At 41.4% G+C, this 24,977-nt stretch overlaps 1 protein-coding gene across 1 annotated transcript in view; it reads right to left on the minus strand.

Annotated features, from left to right (window-relative positions):
• Positions 1-3,307: 3,307 nt before the first annotated feature.
• The window catches only part of PLPP4 (phospholipid phosphatase 4), a 97,418-nt gene continuing 75,748 nt past the window's right edge, over positions 3,308-24,977 (minus strand). Inside the window, exons 6-7 of the mRNA XM_074999765.1 lie at positions 11,419-11,589; positions 3,308-4,178 (exon numbers count right to left, since the gene is read on the minus strand). Of these exons, the coding sequence (XP_074855866.1) occupies positions 3,979-4,178; positions 11,419-11,589 (371 nt within the window). The 3' untranslated portion in view covers positions 3,308-3,978. The remainder of the gene's footprint in view (positions 4,179-11,418; positions 11,590-24,977) is intronic.

A 24,977-nucleotide genomic window follows, 5' to 3' on the forward strand; every position in this document is an offset into this window, starting at 1 on the left:
GGCTTGTCTCCACTACATGGTGGATTGATGCTGCAGTGATCAGTCCACCAGATGTCAATTTATCGTGTCTACTTAGACATAATAAACCCATCTCCGAGCCTGCTGCTGTCAAGTTCAGTACTCCAGAAGGCTCAGAAGAGTAGCTGGAGTCAGTGGGAGATCTGCCCCTGCTGACCTTACCACATAGAAGTATGTCATCTTCGGTTGTTAGATTGATGGGAGGAGGCAGACGGTTTGTGAAGACCAGGCCTTCAACATACATCCACCCCAGCAGATATTTCCTGAGTTGATCTGTCTCTTAGCTGCTCTTGGCTTCATGATTGCTCCACAGTTGTCCATAACAGCTTATCATTCCTCATATACTAATCAGATGTTTTATGAAAAATAACATAACTCTCTGAACCTCACAAAGAGCTGTATTCTAGTTCCACTGGTTGAATGTTCTGAGATAAAATTCAGATTCTAATATTTTAATTGTGTTTTTTCTGGAATGAAATTGTATAATGTGTACTAGGTAAACATTGGGACAAATCCCTCTTGTAGTAACCATATCAGACTCTTGGAACTGCTTCTTGCTCCTAGGTGATTGCAAGGAGCATACCACTGGTGGTTTGCAATATTCATTATGGGTTACTAATGAAATAAAATTACATATCTCATAGAACTGGAAGGAACCTTCCAAGGTCATCGAGTCCAGTCCCCTGCACTCACGGAAGAACCCACCACCATCCCTGACAAATTTTTCTCTCTTTTTTTCAAATCTATTTGCCCCAGATCCCTAAATGACCTCCTCAAGGACTGAACTCACAACCCTAGGCTTAGCAAGCCAATGCTCAAACCAAATGATTGGTGACCTTTCTCCTTTCCAAAAAAAATTATAACACATAGATGTACAAAAACACATTTATGTGTAATTTTATTGTTGCATTACAACATTACATTTCCTTCACATTAAGAGAACATTAAATTAAAATACACTGATCCACAAAAATCCCTTCCTTACGCTGACTTGCACTGGTAATTATAACTCCTACGGACCAAGTTTCTTTTCATTACATCTTTCGTATTTTAATTACACCTTAATAAAAGTTTTTTACATAGTCTGTTTTATTACTTTCAATTTAATTACATCCATTAAAATTACTTCCTTGGCTGCATTGCAAAGTCTTTTCCTCCCATTTATCTTACAATGTAAGTTTTATGCTGCACAACATGTCATATTCCAGTTGTGTTTCTTCCAAGTGCTGTGTCAGCCTTTCACAAACAACTAAAAAGGGAACTATAGCTTGCTTCTATCAAAGTCCATTCAAATAGTGTGAATTTACACAGCACATTGAGGAGGCCCTATGCATTTTTAAGAATACAGCTGGTTTATATAAAAATGTGCAAAATGCACTAGACTCTAGTAATAAACTTTCAATCTGAGCTTAAGAATTTTTGGAATATTTGCATGCCTGCTGGAAGCCAAGATTTTCCAGTGAAAGACAAAGCTAATGGAAAAGTCCTAGAGAATGTATAGAAATGGTAACTTTGCTAGAGTTTTTTAATCATCCTATATAAAATTATCTCTCTCTCAGAGAATTCTATCAAATAGTGTAAAAACTCTATCTCATGGGGATCGGTCCTTATTACATTTGTTTAGGTTTTTAGCGTAATGATTGGTCTACCATAGCTGGAGTTTGTTGATCAGGCTATCCTGGCAAAACCCTGGTAGTGCTGTTGTAGTGAAACCAGCATAACCATGCTTATATTGCAGTGGTTCCCAGTCTTTTCACTCGTGTGGATCCCCAACCACCTCCCCAGATCATTCAAGGACTCCCAGAAAGGCAATTTTATTTTCTATGATCATTTTTATTTTTTCCCCATAGACAACCTGAAGTACCCTCGCAGACCCGCAGGGGTCTATGGACCCAATGTTGGGAACCACAGACCCCGAGGGGTCTATAGACCCCAGGTTGTGAACCACTATCATATTGCTTGAATTTGTCACTTTGAGTAACTGGCATAATCTATAGTGGAATATAAAACCAGTTATGCTGGTATAAGTACATCTACACTTGGGCCTATAGCAAATTTTCTATGGTCGTAAAATATGATATCTCTCACTGACATAGTATAAGTACAGTGCAGGCCTAATTTCTATAGAACCCCTCTTGATCTCATCCATATTACGTTTTCTACAACTTTTCTGTATTAATGCACATTTCACAGTTTTGTATATTTTCATTAAATGAGTTTATTTAGAAAAGGGGTCTCTAACTTGTATTTCTTCTATAAAAATTCAAGCATTGCTAATCAGGAAATAGCTCTTCCCAAAATAAATCTACAAAGTTTACCTTTGACAAAAATAAATTACAAGCCTGCACACGGAGACACACAGCTTTTTTGAATCACAGAACGCCTGCAAGGCCAGTACATATTCCAACAGGAACACATAAGTTGTAAGGTAGCTACAGTACCGGTCTCCTCCAGTCTAAAGCACCATTATGGATATTGTTGAGCAAAGCTGTCGTGCGCGCCTTAGCTGGCTGATCTAATCAAGAAATGTTCTACTGTCAGGATGTGGCTGTAGAACATTTTACTGCTCCTTCATAGTATATCAATTAAAGGAAATTCTCGAAGCTGACAACTCTGCCACTCAAGTACATTTCACTGGAGTGACATATGTTTTTAGTGTGTTGTAGTGCGGTAATCATGAATGGAAACATGAACCCCTCCCCCAACAAATTAACTAACATAGGTTGGCCATACACCTGGTTACCTCTTTTGTACCTCATCCAAAGCTTTTGAAGTGATTCCCATTAACTTAATGAGCTTTGCATCAGGCAAGAAGATTGACTGTACAAATGCTGTGGTTAGGACTATGACAAATTGAAAATGGGGAATGGAGCAAACGGAATATTTTTCTTAGGATTCATCCAAGCATACTACAGTGTTGGAAACTGAGAAATGAATTCATATACACATGAAACGAATGCTCATGAATGAAAGTCCTTGCATCCCTTAAGATCAGCACCCATTCCGCAGTGAGTCATTAGAGACGATTCCACCAAGAGAGCTGTGGCATACTCAGATTCACAGAAAACCTGATAGTTTGTCAACTGCACATTTTAAGGATTTTTGCTGGCTTGCTTGTTTGTTTGTATGTCATGGGAATTGCTGCAGTTTCATTCAATCCTGAAAATAATTATTTTGTGAGTGCTTGGAAAAAATACTGATATTTTAATACCCAGTTTCTAATCCAGTCTACAAACATATGTTATTGCAATCTGACAGTTTCCACAGCTTTTTGCTCAGTCTGCTATAAGAAGCATTCTCCAAAACATCTGATGTAAGTAAACTTGGCTCTTTTCTGACTCTAGCTCTTCATACATTTCAGCAACTGTTTAATTACCAGCTCAGAATAACCCTGCCAAAACTTGACAATGAGCACAAAAGATTCACATCATGTGGAAGATTTATTATGTTAGAAGACCACAACATAAACATAAGAATGTTGCCCCTTACACATCAAATGACATAAAGAAACAAACCAAGGACTGATCATGGCAGTTGCTGAAACCTTCTGGAACATGATGCCCCCACTCAACACCTGCTGGTCACTGCGAGTTGAGGACAATCTGCTTCCTGGGAGGCATTCAGCATCACCCAACATCCACGATTTGCAGACTAACTGTATCTTCCAATACCTCTCTCTGTCAAAACTAGACAGTTGACTACTCTGGATTTGGCAAGTTCTTTCTAGTGATGCTCCTCTCCTCTTTCGATTTCCTTTGCTCTGGCACTGGACTGAAAACAGACACCTGAACAAAACAATATGCACTGAAAACTGAAGCTTAAAAGTAGGAGGATGTTACCCTGTGAAAAAGAACATCTTTAAAAAATCACTGCTCAAATGTACTGTAGGAAACTTCATGTTAAGAGACCAGTTGGGAGGAATGTGAGAAGGGCTAAAAGTTCATTGTGCACATTCATTAGTCATACTGGTCCTTCAGTTATTCCTTCTAGAGGCAGGCCAGTAGCATTATCTGCTGTGGGTCTCTCTTCTTTCTTGGTTGAGGTCTGAACTAGGAGGCTGACGTAAGGTTTATGGCAAGCCGTGTTACCCAAAGGTGGGTAGTGCTGTCTGTAGCAAATATAAGCGAAAATGAGGCCAATGATTCCGCCAACAAAAGCATCTAGAAAGGAAAGGGGAAAAAATATCAAGTACGTTAGCACTGAACTAGCAGCCCATATTGATGGGAGTAGATGGGAGGAATTAAAGCCTGCATTCATGGGGCTGCAAAATATTTCCCTGGGTGCAAGCACCCTGCATCCTTTGATCTGCCCCTGGATTTATCCTCTTGATCTCTCAAGGGAGGCCCACAAGAACCCAGTGGGTTGCTGCCCAGGAGATGTTAGCCTTGTCCAAGAGCTGGTGCGTGAAATCTCTGTGAGGAAGTCTTTACCAAATATTTTCTTTGGGCATGGGACATCATGAAAGCTGTGGGTGGTTGAAATCAATAGACTTCTGCATTATCTCTGCATTCCCTACAAGAGCTCTGAGACACTCAATCCACAGGTGGCTTTAAGAGTCCTCTTTGACCCCTATCCTGCCATCTATAACTGCACACCAACCAACTCGGCTATCTGGAATTTGCACAGAGCCACTCACCTAGCCTGTCTTCTTGTACCCATGAGACACTCAGCACCCTGTGTCCTAACAGGAATTGCACCTTTAATATCTTTTAGCCATTTTGTCCTAAATGAGGGGCAGGTATTCCCAAAGCTACTAAACTACGTGGATACTCTATCCACAATATAGATTTTATTGTAGCAACTGCAGTTGCATTTTTACACATATATTTTTTAAAAAACAGTTAATCTGAAAACCAATACAATATTTTGGAAAACCAAACCTTGATTAAACAGTTTGGCTTTTTTGATCTTGTCTTCCTGCTTCTCTCTGACACTACCTCCCTCTCCAAGCCTGCAGTGATTCTTGGCAATAACAACAACAAAAAGAGAAAAACCCACTCAAGACTTGAACACACTTGCAGATCCTGGAGTGGTACTAACAAGCATTGGTTTAAAAGGAGCCCAATCATTAAAAATGCTTCCTGTAGTTTTCCTCACCTTGGGTACCACCATGACAATGTAAACAACAACAAATATCTTTAAAAAAGAAGGGGATTTGCTTCCTTAGGTTTTTTGTGTACATTCTCTTAGGCTACAGTTACACCAGCAAGTTTTGCCAGCAAAACACCGGTTTTATTGACAAAACTCGTGGAGCGTGCACATCCAAAATGGGATTGAGCGACAGTATCTGGACAAAACTCAGCACTTTTGTCGGCAGCGTTCTGCTTCAAAGCTGTGAGGCATAATGCTGCTGTGTGTCTGCTCGGAAGGGAATGGGGGCTGGGATTCTCTTGACAGACAGGGCATCCAGACCAATGGGCAGACCTGTCTGCTGTGCTTCTGGGTGCCTTATTTGTCGTGCACTCTCCCAATTGGCTTTTGTGTGTGGCTGCACTCTGTCAACAGAAGTTTTGTCAGGAAATCTCTTCCAACAGTGACTTCTGTTGACAGAGCGTTGTAATGTAACCATAGCCTTAGGGTAGGTCTACAGAGTATAGTTATTTCAAAATAACTATGCGAGCATCTACACAACACAACTGCTACTTCGAAATTAATTTGAAATAGCGGTTGAGTTATTTGGAAATTGGTAAACTTCATTTCATGAGGAATAGTGCCTATTTCAGAATAGGTGCTGTTAAGGCAGGAAATAGAGCCTATTTCGAAATAAGCCATAGAGCATCTATTGGAACTATTTTGAAGTAGGCTCTATAGCTGGGTCTACACATGCTCCCTCGTTTCAGAGGAGGCATGTTAATGAGGCAGTTCAGAAGATGCTAATGAGCCAGTGACATGAACATGCAGGGCCTCATTAGCATAATGGCCGCCGTGCACGATTCGAAAGTGCTGCTTTCGGAACACACACTGCCCATGTAGATGGGGACCTTCCTAAAGGACCCCCGTCTTTGAACAATCCTTCTTCCTCTTTGATTTTAGGAAGAAGGGGCTTTTGAAGTCAGGGGGTCCTTTCAAAAGGCTCCCGTCTACATGGGTGGCGTGCATTCCAAAAGCGGCAATTTCGAATCACACGTAGCTGCCATTATGCTAATGAGGTGCTGTATATTCACATCAGTGCTTTATTAGCATCTTCTGAACTACTTTATTAACATGCCCCCTCTGAAAAGCAGGGGGATGTGTAGATACAGCTTATGTGTTTAGACAATGTATTCTGAAATAGCTAAGTGCTATTTCAAAATGCGTTTTTGTGTGTGGCAGCGTTATTTGAAAATTAGCTATCCCGAATAGTTTATTTTGCAATGAGGCTGCCATGTAGGCACACCCTGAGAGAACAGTCTCTATTGCAAGAAATTTTTAGCAGTTTTTCAAGTCATAACTTGCCCCTTAATACTAAGTTTTCTAGATCGTCTTTCAGAAATTATTTATTTTCAAGAGGGGCAAAAAATTCCCTCCAAATACACATTGGCTTGGGAAGGCCCCATAGAGTCATATGGCAACAATAGTGAAAGATACTATTAAATGGCATATGTTTAATTTTGTTCTGGAACTTTAACACTGATTTCTTTGGCACTCTCCTAGAAGGAATGACAATATAATAAAAATAGCGATATTGTTATGTCTGATTATAAAGACGAGAAAATAACTCAAATGAAAAGCTTTTATAGTCTTAGATTTAATTAAAGAGTAATTTAGATTTGAAGTCCTAATTCTGTCAGTCTGATGTAGATTAAGGCTATGGCTACACTATGGCTCAAACTGATGTATGTTATATCACTTGGGCAGGCCTGCTGACTGAGGGGTGGGGTGGGGGGAACAGGCAGCTACCTCAGGGGCTCATCAGTTTAAAAGGACCCAGGGCTTCTGGAAGCTGCAGCTGCTACTATGGCAGTGATGGTGGCTGGAGTCCTGGGCCATTTAAAATACGGCAGTGCTGAAGGGCCAGTTGGGGAAAACTGGGCCCAGTCCTGCCCTTTTTGGCGGTGTGGAGCTAGCCCCACCTCTATTGCCCAGCGGCCCAGCCTTTCTGCACTCGGAGGTGTGAATTAGCTCGAGCAACATAACTTATGCTGCCTTAAGTGTCTGTGTAGACAATGCTGTGTTGGTGGCAGCGTTTCTCTTGTTGGCTTAGTATGTCTACACTAGAAAGCTAACAGTGCTGCAGTGACTTGGCAAAATTTCCATTGAAAGTCACTGGAAAATCCCATCCCTTTGATCTTTATTTTACAATCATGTGTTCCTACTACTGTGTACTGTACACTACTTCCACCAGTTACATCTCCTTAAATTACAGCTTGATTGTAAAAATCTTTAGATTGGTAAGCACAAGCTGACAAGTAGAACCCCAGTGACATCAAAGGGATTGTTTGTGTGAGTAAATTTTCACCAGTATGAGCAAGTGTTTTCACAGTCTGGTCATTCATAAACTCTTGGGGCTAGGGACTACCTTTATTGTATATTTGTACAGCATCGGCCACCATGGGACGTTAATCCTGACCAAGGCTTGTGGAAACTACCACAATACAAACTAACCACATTGCTGTAGTGCTTTAGATTTCTGGGTTGCAGACCTTGCTCCATGTAATCAGCAAAATTAGAATAAGGATTTTCACTCTGGTTTTCTCCATGAAGATGCCTGTTTTGTTGGAGATCCTAGGAGAAACAAGCTTGCACAATAGTAGTTTTAATTCATTTACCAATCACAGAAAAGGAACATTGTTCACTGTTCACCCTGGTTCTATATATTTCCATTTATCTAGGTAATAAATTCATTGGAATCTTTTCCGATGAGAAAAAAGCCATGTGGAAAGTGGGGGTCTTAAAACAGTCATATGATTGGGGTTCAACATGGAATATGCTAAAATCTGTTATAGTTCACGAATGCCAACATCAAGATTACGAACATTGTATTTTTCCATCAGAACTGAAGACGACTAAGAGAATGTTCACGCCGATTCTATGGCTTTTTAATGTAAGATTATGCTAGTTCCGTTTTCACCTACAGTTCACTGAATCCTGTCCAGTATATTGATGGTTCTCGTACTTTCCCCACTGGGCAGCTAAGGCTGTATCACAAAGCTGCCATAAGTAATTTAGCACAATTGACTGCCTCTGCTGAGCACAAAAGATGGGGTTGAGACACAATGCTAAATTTTACAGAGTGACTTAGTCCTTCCCTAGAGAATGCGGTCTTCTCTGCTAAGAGCTAAGGTCACCAGCAGGATACCATGGCTGCCTGAATAATTCCTGGTTTGTGAACAGCCAGCAGAGTTTTCAGCATAATCTATTTAAGCTTCAAAGACAAACAAACGCAACTCATCTGTAATGGACATAGTGGTAACCCCTTGGGTGTAATCTATTTCCACAACATATAAAACACATCATAATTATCTGCCTCAGAGCACACATTTTAGTCCATAAATAATTCTTGCTCTTGGCAGGATAAAACACATTGCAAACAAGCGTAGATGAAGCTAGAGAAGAACAATGAAATCTTTTCTCACAGGTGGACACACACAGTTTTAATACTACATTTTACAGCATATCCTTCACTGTGCTTGTGAATTTGCAGAAATAATTGGTCTACACTTTCAAATGCTTATCAGAGTTTTTTAAATGATATTTTAATTTACTTGCCATGTGCCTCCATTCTTAATATGTTGTGTGGATAAACTGCTATAAAAAGATATTCTGTACATGTGAAATTGTTGCTATTTTAATGTACATTCTTGCTTATTTGTACAGCTGGTCAGCATTGTTTGACCGACATTTTCTTCTCTCAGAAAACGTGGTTTCATCTCATTCAAATTTTTCCTGTCGGAAAATGTTGATTTTGACTAGATTTTTAAAATTTTCTAATCCGAACAAAGAAAAGAGAAAAAAGTGTTTTTCATAGGAAAATCCACTTTCCCATCTTTTGGTTTTACAATTCTTAAATGTAACAGAGAGGTAGCCGTGTTAGCCTTTATTCTAACAAAACAGAACAGCAGAAATGCAGCACTTTAAAGACTAACAAAATGATTTATTTGGTGATGAGTTTTCGTGGGACAGACCCACTTCATCTGACCAGTCGCATTACCAGTACAGATTGACACCTATAAGTACACAGGTCCAAAAAAAAATTGCAATAAAAACTGACGAAACAACTACATAGGACTGAAGGATGGGGTGAGGGTGCAGAATGTTAACTGTCTTGCTGGAGATAAATGTAAGATAAATTCTTGAATGTATTGAGGTTGTTTCAGATAAGCATGCAAAACACACCATTAACGTTTTTGTTTAAAAAGAGCTAAATAATGGTTTTTAAAGTTTTTATTTATTAATTTCTCTAACAAACACTTTGTTTAACTTTTAATTGTTACTTTGGGGTCTGTATTTTCAATGATTGATAATAACTTTGCAGGTTTAACAGAAAGGTATTTTTAAGAAAAAGCAAGAATTGCAAAACTGAAATATTTTAAAATGTTGAAGATTAAGTTGCTGAAACAGATTTTCTTTTCTGAAATAACTTTTTAGGTAACTTGTCTTTGTTAAGAAAACACCAGCTTCATTCAAGGCTGCTGCTGTACGACTACGAATTGAGTATCACAACAAAGGGCTCTTGCAACACCAACCTTTTTTTTGTGATTATTCTGGTTGATTTGTTTTCAAAATGTTTTGCTGCGATCAGGGAGGGGGGTTGTGAGAATTGCTGGGACTCTGGGCAAGTTTGGGAGGGCAGTTCCATGCTCCCACATGGGCTGGGGTCTTGGGAAGCAGCAGAGGTAGGGCTACCCTCCTCCCACCAGCCTTTTAATGCTGCCCAGTGCAGTGGTGGTGGCAGCAACCTTTACACTTCAATGAAGTACCTTTTTCTTTCCCCTTCTCCCTCTACAAGCTTGAAATAAGATAAGATTTTTCTTTATAACTGTGATTTTAAGAACAAATGTCTGATCAGAGGTGGAACTGGTTCATAAAAGAAGGGGGGTCACACTATGATAATTGGGCCTATAAATTTATTCTAATTGTGAGTCCAACTATAAAGGATATGTGAAAGTTCACAAAATGTCACATTAACCTACAATAACAAATGTTAATGGGAACAGGTACAAAATCCTGACCCAAAAAACCTCCTGAATTAGACGAAACAAAAAAGTCTAATGCTATAGCTCAAGGATTAGGTCAAAACCACACTTGGTGAAGACAAAAGATATGCAACTGGATTATAAGGAATTGCAACTGATGTGCTGCATATTTTGGTGAGCATCATAAGGAGGAGATGATCGTTTTTCATTTGTGCGGCCTGCAGTAGACTTTCAGTTTGACATGCCTGATCTAAAAGATTGTCAAACAAGGGATTTTTCCCCCTCTAATAACTGTCTCTAGCTAATGGGAAAGTGAATAAGGGATGATGTTAATATGAAAGCCTAACTTCATTCTTTGTATTTCAAATGCTTTTGCTGTTTTCCTTCTCTTTTTATCTTTAATAAAAGGTTAAAATAATTTTGAATGGTGTGTTTGCCATGGTACTTAGCAGGCTCAGACTTCTGTGAAGAGCAAAGCCTGTTTCACTCTGTTTAATGTTGGGCTGTGATGGGCTTATGTTAACACCCATTTATTCTATAAAATTAATATGACAGCGGTAGCATCTTCTGACTCCGAGATCTGATTGTGGAATCAGGAAAACACTGCATGTCGCTCCAATAAAGAACATGTCACAGTAAAATAAATTCTGAATATTTAGTTGCAACTTAGTAAACAGACATTGTTACGACATACATTGTGTATATTAAGTCCACCCAGCTAACATCCTCCAGGAACTAGTGCATTCTAAAGTAAAATACTGTTATAAAAATATGATCCGCCCAAAAGTAAGGAAAATCAATTTTATTTTGTACTGAACAAAGTATGAATATGATCGATTTTTCTGACTAAATTTGGAAACTGATGTTTTCATTCCACAGAGCTGTTACGACTGTAACCTTTTACCCAAACACCTGTTTTACTAAAAAGCTTTAATGAGCTAGAAAACATGAAGCTTTGCAGAAAGGCTTTAGCTTGGGTAAAAGTTGTCAGCATTCCTATTGTATTCTATATGTCATCTTAAGCCAAAATAGTACCATTATGTAAAAGGCCTGTAGCTTTCTGTTCTACTGTAATAGGCCAAAACAGGTTTATATGCATATATGTACGAAAGCTCACAGACACACTTGTGTGATATGTGATTCCTACATGTTGTATAAATTAAAAAGAGGCCTGGAAGAAGCAGAGAGTCAAACAAGCAGTAACTGCTCCATCCCAGGAATTCTCAGCATGTTAGCCCCTGAAATACAAGGCTAATAAAAAGTTAAAGGTATCCCCAGGACTCACCTTGCCAGTGATGCTTATAGTCACACATGCGTGACAGGGCAATCATCATGGCACAATAGAGAGGCAGAATTGCTGCACAAAGCCGCCAGCTTTTCCCTCGGCCGTTTTCGGTGAAGCAGTGCAACTTTCCAGCTAAGTAGAAGGTTGTAAAGCCAAGGCCTGAAAATGCAACTGCCAAAGAAAAACACAAATTACAGAGTATGTAATTAGCATTCAGAGTAAGAGTGTGACCATGCGAGGTTTAACAGAGAAGTGAAGGGCCTGGGATATACAGGAGTGAGATCAGTTGATCTGGTGGTTCCTTCTGGCCTTAAACTCTGTGACTTTATGTTCAGTATCTCTCTACTGCAGGAAGGTCCTGGTCCTAGTACATGCGTGGCACTACCATTTAGGTTAGAGTCCCTTATAACCAGAAGCAGGAAAGACACATAGGCCATGCATAGTAAATTCCAATGACCGCATGGGGGAGACCCGAGGGTAGAGTACCTGGCAGGAGGCACTCAGCAGTTTTTAGGCTCAGATGCATATTTACTGTGTAAACTGGGAGTAATTAATCAATTATTTTTGTGAAGGTCCAATTTTCTTTGTCAAAGAATTGTCAAGGGCCAGTCTCCAGAGAAAATAATACAAAAATAACCACAGTAATGGTAATAATAAGTAAAAAGTTGTTGCCGTCCATTCAAATGTATCTTCCAGTCCAGGCAAAATGTGTGTGCATGTGTGAGTGTATGTGTGCATGAGGGGGGGCATACAACAACCTGCTCTGGCTTTGCTGTTCATGCTGTCCTCACTCTATGCCCCCTCCTGATCATTATCGGCAGGCACAGGCCATCTCTAGGTCTGGATTTGGCCTGCTGTCTGCCTATTGACTACTCCTGTAAACCCCCCACACAGAATCACTGAGAAGCTTGCCAAATAATAACCCCGGCTTTCAACTTAACAGTACTGATATACCTTGGCTATTACAGTTATAAAAAATTAACTGTCTTGAATAGCTGATTTTTTTAAAACAGTAGCATTACAAATATTAGGCTCAAGCCTCCAAATGCTAAGCTGTGGTCACTCAGCCCCATGCAAGATTGGGCCTATTAATAATACATGTTTTCCATATCTCTGATATACAGCTATACAATAATACAAAGTAATGAGTCTCAGAGAAGTAGCTGTGTTAGTTTGTAGCTTCACAAATAACAAGCAGCCCTGTAGCACCTTAAAGACTAACAAATTTATTGGGACATGAGCTTGCATGGGTAAGGACCATTTCCCCAGATGAGTCAGCTGAGGTAATGGGTCTTTCCCACATGAGTCATGACCTAAAAAATTTGTTAGTCTTTGAGGTGCTATAGTGCTGCTTGTTATTTTCAAAGTAACAAAACTGAGTAAATCCACCTGCCTTTCAAAAATGTGCAGCTCATGCATAACCCACCACAACCCAAAAATCCTGGGAGAACTCATTTTTTTAATTTTTCTGGCTACGTCTACACTAGCCAAAAACTTCAAAATGGCCATGCAAATGGCCATTTCGAACTTTACTAATGAAGCGCTGAAATACATATTCAGCACCTCATTAGAATGTGGGCAGCCGTGGCACTTCAAAACTGATGCGGCTCACCGCCGCGCAGCTCCTTTTCGAAAGGACCCCGGCTGCTTTGAAGCCCCTTATTCCTATGAGCAAATAGGAATAAGGGGATTTTGAAGTTGCCGGGTTCCTTTCAAAAAGGAGCCCTGTTTGGACAAGCCTCACAGCGGCGAGCTGCCTCAATTTCAAAGTTCCGTGGCCGCCCGCATTCTAATGAGGTGCTGAATATGTATTTCAGTGCTTCATTAGTAAACTTTGAAATGGCCATTTGCATGGCCACTTCGAAGTTTTTGGCTAGTGTAGACACGGCCTCTAGGTGTGTCTACACTTGCATTCCTCTTTCGAAACAGATATGCAAATGAGGAAATTGAAATGCAAATGAGGTATATATTTGCATATGTGGCACTTTATTTGCATGTTCTTCTTTCAAAAGAGCTTCTTTTGAAAGAAGAAAACCAGTGTAGACACTTCTCTTTCAAAAGTAAACCCCATCTTTGAAAGAATTCTTCTTCCCTTTATCTAATGAAATGCGTGTGTAGACGCACCCTCAGTGATGTTTTCTTTAGCAGTAAACCCTCTTCCTTTGGAAAATTCATACCTCCTACCCAGTGTTGCATATTTATCTTTTGCTTTATGGCATCCATTCCATCAAACATGTAAACACAAGCTTAATTTTATGCACAGCGTTAAGAATTCTGCTGAACTGGGGCTTATGTTGAAAAGTCCAGGACTGATAGTGTAAAAGGATTCTCTCGTCTAAGTATGTTTTATATACTTAGAAGATATAATTAGGTTTCCTTTACTTGCTTCTGTAACACATTCTTAGCAAGCACTTTTGACAGCATCTAAATGCCAAGTGTTTATATTCTGAATATTTTATATGGGTTGCTGTTTGCATTCCTGACAGCTGGTGATGGATCTAGAGGACAATTTAGCACAAAAATGTTGTTTTTTAATTAAAATATTTCATTATACATTTTAAATGTTATTGTAATAGTGAATGTAGTTCTGATGAAAGGTACGGAAGAGACAGCCCTGGAAAACAAAGTCTCTTATTGCTCCACAAAAAGGGCACACATAGGGCTTGTCTACACTACCACCTTCCTTTGAAGGAAGGATGGTAATTAGTGTTGGGAGTTTACTAATGAAGTGCTGCTGTGCATAGGCAGCACTTCAAGAGGCAAATCTCCCCTCCCCCCACCGGGTGGCAACTTCAAAGTTTTAAACTTTGAAGTACCGGCATGCATTTAGCTGCGGCGCACCCACCAGTAGTCAAAATTTTGAGGAGTAAGGGGACTTCAAAGAAAAGTCCCAGCACTTCGAAGTACTGGCACGCGTCTAGCGGCCGTGCACCCACCCATACTTCAAAGTTTAAAACTTCGGAGTTGCTGTGGGGGGGAAGGGGGGGAATTTGCTTAATGCAGTGCTGCCTACGCGTGGCAGCACTTCATTAGTAAACTCCCAACACTCTAATTAACATCCTTCCTTTGAAGGAAAGTCGTAGTTTAGACAAGCTCATAGAGAGTAACACCGTGCTCACATATGAACCTCACCTATAGTCTGGAAGGATCAGCTGAAGGAATGGGAGCCAGAGCTCCTTTGTATGCATTTGATCCAAAGCCCATTGGCATCAATGAAAGTCTTTCCATTGACTTCAGTGAGTGTTAGATCAGATCCTTATATTAATTTCCCAATTCTGTAAATTGATGACCACCTACTTTAAGAAGCTGAAGGAAGCTGCAACTAATTCACTGATAATTGCACATAACTTTAATATATTTGTTTCATCCTGGTTTTGAGGTTATGATTCTGGTTTAATTTATGCATGTGTTTAGTGGAAAGCAGTCTAATACACTGCCATTTTGTAAGTAAATGGACTACTGAATATGCCTGGGGGACTTAATAAAATTAAATGTAAACAGCTACCTGGGTACCTCTCTGTGACATCTTTTATGCATTTGCCACTTTAAGAACTAGGGATTACTTATTTATTGACACATGAGTATAAGGTCATGTTCCTATGGTAAAATCCACTGGTCTCACTCTTATTGAATTCAATGGCAAAATTCCCATTGCGGTTGGAGGAAACACAGATTATTTTTTCTAAATTCATACTTAGACCTATCAAATGTCCTTCTGCACCTATTTTCCATTGCTAACTCAAACAAAGTAATGACTTTTGCGTTCTGCAGATGAAACTATGGAATAGTCAATTTTAGTTGATACCACAGTGGAGTATTTTTTTTAATAAATTTCAACCATGCTGTGAGCGGTTCCCACCGGTGACAGGGTAGCCTGGTAGCTAGGCCCCCGTGCTGGGGCCTGGGATGTGGGTCCTCAGCATCACTTGTGAGTCTGTTGGCTAAGTTTGGGGCATGGCCCCGAAAACCTAGTTTCCCCTCTGGTGGGAGAGGGTTCCCTGGGAGGGGCTTCCCCCGCTTTGTGCTTGGGGGAGGGTCCTGAGGGTCTGCCCCCTGGCAGCCAACTGGGTAGCAGCTCTGGCTGAGGATCTGCTGCCTCAGAGCCAGCTCCTGACCCTTAGCTGTTGAGCCTCCAGGGCTGTGTCTACACGTGCCCCAAACTTCAAAATGGCCATGCAAATGGCCATTTTGAAGTTTACTAATGAAACGCTGAAATGCATATTCAGCGCCTCATTAGCATGCGGGCTGCCGCGGCGCTTCGAAATTGACGCACCTTGCCGCTGCGCGGCGCGTCCAGATGGGGCTCCTTTTCGAAAGGACCCTGCCTACTTCGAAGTCCCCTTATTCCCATGAGCTGATGAGAATAAGGGGACTTCGACGTAGGCGGGGTCCTTTCGAAAAGGAGCCCCGTCTGGACGCGCCGCGCGGTGGCAAGGTGCGTCAATTTCGGAGCGCCGCGGCAGCCCGCATGCTAATGAGGCGCTGAATATGCATTTCAGCGCTTCATTAGTAAACTTTGAAATGGCCATTTGCGTGGCCATTTCGAAGTTTGGGGCACGTGTAGACGTAGCCCAATTGGGCTGGCTTCCCTCCCTTTATACCCCTCCAGGCCTGACACTGGCTGCAGGTGAACCAGGGTGGAGCTGATTGGGTCAACAGGCCCTGTTTAACCCCTGCCCTGCCTGGCCTTGCTCTTACCCTCTTACACATGTCAACAATTGAATGTATTTACTGAAGACTTGTTTTTCACCTTTAAATTCACAAATGAATGGTCTCTTCTGAACAGAAGTAACAAGTTGAGAATGGATGTATACTAAGCATCAAAGTGGGGCACCAAATACTTGCTTTTCTGGTAGTTCCCTGTAACCTATGATTCTTCTGGCTGAAGAAGGTGGGAATTGCCCTCTGAAACTAATAGACAATGAAGGTCTCCTGCAGCTGGCAAACGTGTTTTTACCATCATTTCAAAAAAGGATTTCTAAGATGTGGGTATAACCTGAAGGTGCCAATCGGTAGTAAACATTCCTCCTAACTGTACAGGAAGTGCTGGGGTGGTTTGTCTCATGTGCAAAGCTAGGGTATGTCTACAAAGCAGCCTTATTTTGAAATAAGCTATTCTGGATGAGACATTCCAGGATAGCTTATTTTGAAATAATGCTGCTACACACACACAATGCATTTTGACATAGCCCTCAGCTGTTTCAAAATATAGCGTCTACACATATAAAGCCTATTTCGAAATAAAGCCATTGGGCACACTACGGCTTATTTTGAAATAGGCTCTGTTCCTTGTTTGCACAACCCCATTTTGAAATAACTATTTGCAAACAGGTGCTATTCCTCATGGAATGAGGTCTACCTGTTTTGAAATAAGCCAACTGCTCTTTTGAAATTATTTCCAAATAGCAGTTGTGTTGTGTAGATGCTAGCAGTTACTTTGGAATAAGCACAGTTATTCCAAAATAACTTTTCTGTGTAGTCTTAACTTGGTCCCTGTTTTTATCATTGTCTACCTGAAGAGCTAAGTGAGATGTGTATTAATACGTATGGACTAGCAGGATATAAAACAGAATCTAACCCAGATGTTCACCATTGCACAAATGTAATGCAATACCTCTTTTGAAATAATAATATGAGTAGGTTTACTACTTTCCTATCTCTCGCCTCACCTCCCAATTTCTGTGTGCCTGGTTCTTTCCATGACTGCAAAAGGGAAAGCTGAAATCCTTTGACAAAAATATTTCCTCCAACCCATGTTGAAGTACAAAACGTAATAAATCTCACCAACAAATCCTACGCTTATGAGATTTGCAGCCCCAAGCAGTTCATAGGGTTTGGATAACCATCTGATTTTTGTACTCATTTTCCAAACCTGGCCTCAGAGCAACTGACCAGTACCCTTGTGCAGAAGCAACCATGCTGTGTAATGTAGGTCTTTAGGTCATCGCTACTCATATTCAGAACCATTGTGGCTTGAAAGACAATCTGAATGCAGAGAAAAGCAGCAAACGCAATTTAACATTTTCTTCTGGAATGCAGTGTGTTTTCCCACAGTTAAAACGTCAGCAAGATGTCGTTTAGCATCACCTAAGGCCTGGTCTACACTAGGGCAGAAAGTCAATCTCACATATGTAATTCTAGATATGCCATTAGTGTAGCTAGATTCAACATAACAGGATCAACTTTCTGCCCAGTGGGTAGACTGGGGCTCTTCGGGCTCATGCCAACATTGACAGGCGAGCCCAGAGAGATCGATTTTGCTGCATCTTCACAGACATGACAAAATAGAACTCTGGAGGCTCAATCGTGGTGCATCGAATATGCAGTAAGTATAGACATACCCTTAGGATCATGACCAACACTGAAGTGAAAAAACCCCCAGCAATTAAAATGCTGTATCAGCAGCACATTATATTAATGCTATGCAAATATAAAATTCAGCTGGTAGTCAGAAAAAAAACAATTTCAGGATGCCTGTCTCCATATGTATACACTGGGAGGAGATACAGGCAAACCTTACTTCTTATACATCACACAACTTAAAAAAATGGGAGATGCTTCCTTAATTTCCTTAAACCTTTCTTTATTTCCAGAAACGTAGTTTTCACATTCATAGTGCAGCTGGGGCCACAGTTTTTTTTACAAAGGCATAGAATAGTAGCCTCCCTCCCGCACCGCATTGCAGGTCAACAAACTTAATTAGCCCCTAAAGACAAAGGACTGAAAACAAAACCAAAGTGTTTTCTTCAGATAAGATCATTATAAGTTTCAAAAAGGGGGTGGTAAGTACAGAATGTCTGATATTTTATCATCTGCTCTATCACCTAAGGGGGATCCTCAGGAGAATTCATGACAGAAGGGAATCCAAAGCTGGAGAAACTTTTTCTTCTCCCCCCAAATACAGAGGAAAGCAAAGCAAAAGGGAACAATGCTTCAGTGGGGGCTTCAAAACATTCTTAATACGGAACCCCTTCCGAGTTTCTCTTTGAGAAGAGAAACTTATGTAATTTGGAAACGCTGAAACTGATTTTCATTGTGTTGACATGCCTGATTTGCAAATGAAATGAGAAATGTGGTGCAGTTTGCATCGGACATTCGGTGAAAATTTGAACAGCTCAGTAGTGGCAGATTTTCACCCACCATGGATATTATAAACCAGTGGTGTCTAATGAGAATTGAAAGATCGGCCACATTTGTGGTTGCCGTCCATCTATATTCACCACAGCACCATCCAACACTGTAAATAAATGCCCTCCCCTTCCCCCAAAGCTAGGCTCCCCCATCTTCCCCTGCTAAACGCTCTCCCTCAGAGCCAGGCTCCCTCAGCTCCTCCTCTAAATAAATGTCCTCACCCTCTTCCGGAGACAGGCACTCCCCTGTTTTCCATTCTAAATTAATGCTGGTGACTCATCAGAGCTGCTGGAGCCGCCACTGGGACTGGAGGGGCCAATTGGGCCAAAGAAGCCACTGTGGCTGGAGGAGCTACAGGGGTGGCTAAAGCAGCCAGGGCCACTGGAGCTGCTGGGGCCCCCACTGCCGGGGCCAGAGCTGGGGCAGCAGGCGCCCTCTGGGCCAGAGCCACACCACAGAGCATGTGCAAGTGGGCAGGTGGCTCTTGCCTGAAGCTCTGGCAGGAGCCATATTTAAAGGCTCCAAGACCTGCATGTGGCTCCAGAGCTGGAATCACCATACCATGGTGTCCTGTTTGTGACATGTGATGGCAAACATACTGGATACTGCAGTTATTAGTACAGAAAACTGACTTTTCAGTTTTCTGGCAGTTCCATGGTGGTTTTTTGTAAATAATCAACATTTTTCAGAACTTTCAGCAAATTATAAAAGTTGGAAAAAGTCATTGGGGTGGAATGAAATACTTCCTTCAAAATGAAGTTCTTTATTTCATTTTGGGGTGCTTGTTTAATAAACACAAAGGAAACTTACTCGGGCTAGATTCACATTCAAGAACCAATCGACCAGCTGCATGTATTTGAATGTGTATTTTTTTCTGCTTCAGGAAAAGTTAACCACTTATTTGTGTCTTTCAGAATAGGCAGATACACACAGCAAAAGTACTAAATATAGAAATGTGTCCAGTGTCACATTAAAACAGTTCTCATGATTCTGCACTAGAAGATAGAGTTCAAACACTCAGTAGAACCATTGCTTTTGACCTCTATTTATATTTCTGTTCCCTTGCACCTGAGTAATGGATATTCTGAACCATCTGTATAATGAAGACAAGGAATGATGCATGATCCCAGCTACCCCTTCTTGGAAACTGAGAGCAAAAGCAAAATTAAAGTCAGTCAAATTCAGCTTAAACAGTGTAACTAAAGCTAAGGGTGATGTTGTAAAGTCCCAGTTTGAATATTTATCTGGCTTTGAATTATGGAAGGCATGAGAGGAAGAAAGGGAATGATCCAGACGCATGTCACAGGAACGTGGTAATTCTCTGCCCTTTTTTCATTCTGGTATTGCTGGTACAAATCAAGCACCTTATCCCGCATAGTACTGCACGCTCAGCTTATGTCTATGCAGCCATTATTTTGGAATAACTTTTTCGAGCATCTACACCAAGCACATGCTATTTCAAAATGAATTTGAAATAGTGGGCACATTATTTCACATGTCATAAATATCATAATGCCTGTTTCACAATAGCTATTTTGAAGTAGGCGCTATTAAGACATAGCATAGCGCTGTTTCAAAATAAGCCATAATGGTGCCCAGCGAGGCGGTATGTGTCCAGACATGCTACAACAAACCCTTGACTTAATGGACCCTGATATAATGGACTTTGGAAATAACAGATGCAGTCTGCCAGCCCCCAACCACCTTCTAAATAAATGCCAGAGACTCACTAGAGCTGCCACTGGGGCTGGAGGGGCCACCAGGACCAGAGGAGCTGGCAGGGGGGCAGCAGTGGGTGCAGGAGTTCTCCTCCCCCAGCCCCATACGTGTGGAGCATATTGGTAGCGAGCCAACGCTGCTTGCAACGGCACTGAGCAGCAACCAGAGTGCTGGAGGCTGCCACCTGCCATCAGGCTGAGGGTGGCCATGCTCTACCTTTGCGGGGGCGGCTCAGAGCCAGGGGCTGGAGGAACTGCAGTGTTGAGAGCTGCAGGAGGTGGAAGGAGCCAGGCCAGTATTCAGTTCTTCTCCTGGTAATTGGGAGAGGGAGATAGAGGTGTGAGGGGAAGAATGGGGCAGGAGTGGGGAAGGGAAGAGGAGGGCAGAGGGCAGGAGTTGGAAAGATCAGGGCATCATCATACTGTACAACCATTCAGATATAACGGACTTTCGACATTAATGGACACCCCTTCCTCCCTATTAGTCCATTAAATCGAGGGTTTACTGTATTTCAAAATAGCTGAGTGCTATTTTGAATTGTATTTTTGAGTGTACCTGTGTTATTTTGAAATAAGCTATTTCAGAATAGCTGTTCCTGACTGGATTATTTTGAAATAATGCTGCTGTGTATATGCAGAGTTAGATCCCAGTCAGCACCTCACAGGGTCAAAGAGCATCTTACTGGTTCATCCCTAAATTGCAAAATTGTGTGGAACTTGCCATGTGTTGGATGAAGAAAACAGATGGTTTAAAATGCACTGTGCTGTTATTATTTGTACTGCAGCATTGCCTAGACGCCTCTGCTGAGATTAAGTCCCTACTGTGCTAGACGTTATATAAACATGCCATAAGGTACTATCCCACAGAGTATACAATCAAAACAAACAAAGGGTGGGAGAAGTACAGATGCACAGAGAAGGAAGTGACTTGCTCAAGGTCTCACACAGTGCCAAAACCAGAACAGCAACAGGAGACTTTAGTCTGGCTCTGAGGCCCAAGCCAGTGCTCTGACCACTCTCTTATGCTTCCCCACAATATTTATGCATCTTCGCTTTGCATTTCAATAGTTACTGTAACAGAGATCTATCTAAACAAGCTGGATTAGTCATAAAATATGCCAGGAGTGAAGGGAGTACTGGAGTTAAGAAGGAGGGTATAGTTCTTACTGTTAATGGTTGTTATATGCTGACACCAGGGGACAATAGACCCAAAAACGAGGAAAACAGATTTAGCAAGACTCTGTTCCTCCAATTATACAGGCTCAACCTCTCTAATCTGGAACTCTCTCACCTAGCAATGTCTGTGATCCAGCTTGGTTTTAGCGAGCTCCCAGATGACCATTTATCATGGGTGTGGCTAAGTTCCCCATGGTCCCATAAAGTTTGTTGACAGCCATCAGTCCCGTTACTCTCTTCTGTGCTGTTATTTAGCACTAAATTATCCCTAAACATCTTCTAAGAGCCAGTAAGCAGTGGAAGTACTGGTACTGCTGCTCAACAGTATTGACCTCCCAGGGTTTGGCAAATTCTCTGGTTCCACACCGGTTAGGTCCCAAAGGTGCCAAATCAAAGAGGTTCAACCCACAGTATGTATGCTTACATCTTCTAGCTCTGCTGACACCATCAGCAAAAAGTCACTGGGGACTGGGGGCTGCATGAGTTTCAACACAGATTCTGTATTTGCAAACTTTTGTGCCATTCTGAATAGAATTTGAAACAGTCCTGGGATATAGTAACAGAGAGGAAGCCGTGCTAGTCTATACACTATCAAAACAAAAAGCAGTCAAGTAACACTTTAAAGACTAGCAAAATAGTTTATTAGGTGAGCTTTCGTGGGGCAGACCCACTTCTTCAGACCATAGCCAGACCAGAACAGACTCAATATTTAAGACACACAGAACCAAAAACAGTAAGCAAGGAGGACAAATCAGAAAAAGATAATCAAGGTGAGCAAATCAGAGAGTGGAGGGGTGCGGGGGAAGATCAAGAATTATATTGAGTTAAGTATGCAGACGAGCCCCTATAGTGACTCAGAAAGTTCACATCCCAATATAAACCATGTGTTAATGTTCCAAATTTGAATATAAATGTCAATTCGTCCACTTCCCTTTCTACAAAAGAGCGATAATTTCTTTTCAGTAACACACATACCTTGAGGTCATTGACAGAATGGCCCATTCCATTAAAATGTTGACTAACTGGTTTGTGGATCTGGAGTGTTTTAATGTCTGTTTTGTGCCCGTTGACTCTTTGTCTAAGGGAGTTAGAAGTCTGTCCAATATACAAAGCATCTGGGCATTGTTGACACATGATGGCATATATGATGTTAGTAGAGGAGCATGAGAAAGTGCCCGTGATTCTGTGAGTAACCTGGTTAGGTCCAGTGATGGTATTTTCAGAGAAGATATGTGGACAAAGCTGGCAGCGGGCTTTGTTGCAGGGAAAGGTTCGAGGACTGGTGTTCCTGGGGTATAGACTGTGGCTGTTAATAAGGATCCTCATGAGGTTGGGAGGTTGTCTGTAGGAGAGAACAGGCATGTCACCCAGGGTCTTCTGGAGTGCAGCATCCTGATTAAGAATAGGTTGTAGGTCTTTAATAATTTGTTGCAGTGGTCTAAGTTGGGGGCTGTAAGTGATGACCCGTGGTGTTCTGTTCTTGGCTTTTTTGGGCTGATCTTGGAGTAGCTGGTTTCTGGGTATGCGTCTGGCCCTGTCGATTTGTTTTTTTACTTCTCCTGGTGGGTAATTCAGGTTTATGAATATTTGGTAAAGTTCTTGTAGTTTTTGGTCTCTGTCAGTTGGATCAGAGCAAATGCGATTATACCTGAGAGCTTGACTGTAAACAATGGATCTAGTCACATGTGCAGGATGGAAACTAGAAGGGTGTAGATAAGTATAGCGATCAGTAGGTTTTCGGTACAGTGTGGTACTGATCAGGCCATCCTTGATTAGTACTGTAGTGTCCAGGAAATGTATCTCTTGCATGTTGTAATCGAGGCATAAGTTGATGGTGGGGTGTAGATTGTTAAAGTCTCTGTGGAATTCTTCTAGAGCCTCTGTACCATGGGTCCAAATCGTAAAGATGTCATCAATGTATCTTAAGTAGAGGAGTGGTAATAGGGGACGAGAGCTCAGGAATCTCTTGGTCATCACTTACAGCCCCCAACTTAGACCACTGCAACGAATTATTAAAGACCTACAACCTATTCTTAATCAGGATGCTACACTCCAGAAGACCCTGGGTGACATGCCTGTTATCTCCTACAGACAACCTCCCAACCTCATGAGGATCCTTATTAACAGCCACAGTCTATACCCCAGGAACACCAGTCCTCGAACCTTTCCCTGCAACAAAGCCCGCTGCCAGCTTTGTCCACATATCTTCTCTGAAAATACCATCACTGGACCTAACCAGGTTACTCACAGAATCACGGGCACTTTCTCATGCTCCTCTACTAACATCATATATGCCATCATGTGTCAACAATGCCCAGATGCTTTGTATATTGGACAGACTTCTAACTCCCTTAGACAAAGGGTCAATGGGCACAAAACAGACATTAAAACACTCCAGATCCACAAACCAGTTAGTCAACATTTTAATGGAATGGGCCATTCTGTCAATGACCTCAAGGTATGTGTGTTACTGAAAAGAAATTATCGCTCTTTTGTAGAAAGGGAAGTGGACGAATTGACATTTATATTCAAATTCGGAACATTAACACATGGTTTATATTGGGATGTGAACTTTCTGAGTCACTATAGGGGCTCGTCTGCATACTTAACTCAATCTAATTCTTGATCTTCCCCCCCACCCCTCCACTCTCTGATTTGCTCACCTTGATTATCTTTTTCTGATTTGTCCTCCTTGCTTACTGTTTTTGGTTCTGTGTGTCTTAAATATTGAGTCTGTTCTGGTCTGGCTATGGTCTGAAGAAGTGGGTCTGTCCCACGAAAGCTCACCTAATAAACTATTTTGCTAGTCTTTAAAGTGCTACTTGACTGCTTTTTGTTTTTAGTCCTGGGATATGTAGTACCTGTTAAGCATTTTTTACATGAATCCTGATAGTTCCCCTTTCTAATTTTTTTCTTTATTTAAAATGATCTTCTTCCAAGTCATCACTATCTACCTTATCCACAGAACACTGCTCTTTTGAGAGCCAGTACACACTGGATCAACCTGCCACTGGCTTAGATTGGACCAGCGCACATTGAGTTTACACAGTCCCCTGTGACTTACATTGCTCAGAATACTACCTAGCTCATTAGTTGCACTAATACTACTTAACCCTTGTACTCCACGTGGAGCATAGGTCATCTACAAGTCTCCTCCACTTCACCCTGTCAGGGCTCTTTAAAAATCCCCCAACAAGCTTCTTCCTTGCCCTTTGCTTTTTACGTAAACATACGTCTGTCTGGTTGGATACATCTGTAAAGTTGCTTTGTGAAATGATCCCCAAATTATATGATGTAGGTACATTTTATCTACCCCTTTCTCATAATCACTTCCCCATCCTGCTCTCAAAACACTGAGATGAACACTTTGATTCTGTGTTCATCAGCAAATGAGCAAGTCCTATGAATATCAATTTAAAGGAAAAGGTATTTACTCAGAATGAAGCCATTCACGAATGTTCTGGATCTGTAGAAGAGCCCCCTTTGAGCAAAGCACAACCTCCCATATTTCTAAAATTTATGAGTCAGCTCGGT

This window comes from Carettochelys insculpta, chromosome 7, assembly GCF_033958435.1.
Source record: "Carettochelys insculpta isolate YL-2023 chromosome 7, ASM3395843v1, whole genome shotgun sequence".
Classification (NCBI taxonomy): domain Eukaryota; kingdom Metazoa; phylum Chordata; order Testudines; family Carettochelyidae; genus Carettochelys; species Carettochelys insculpta.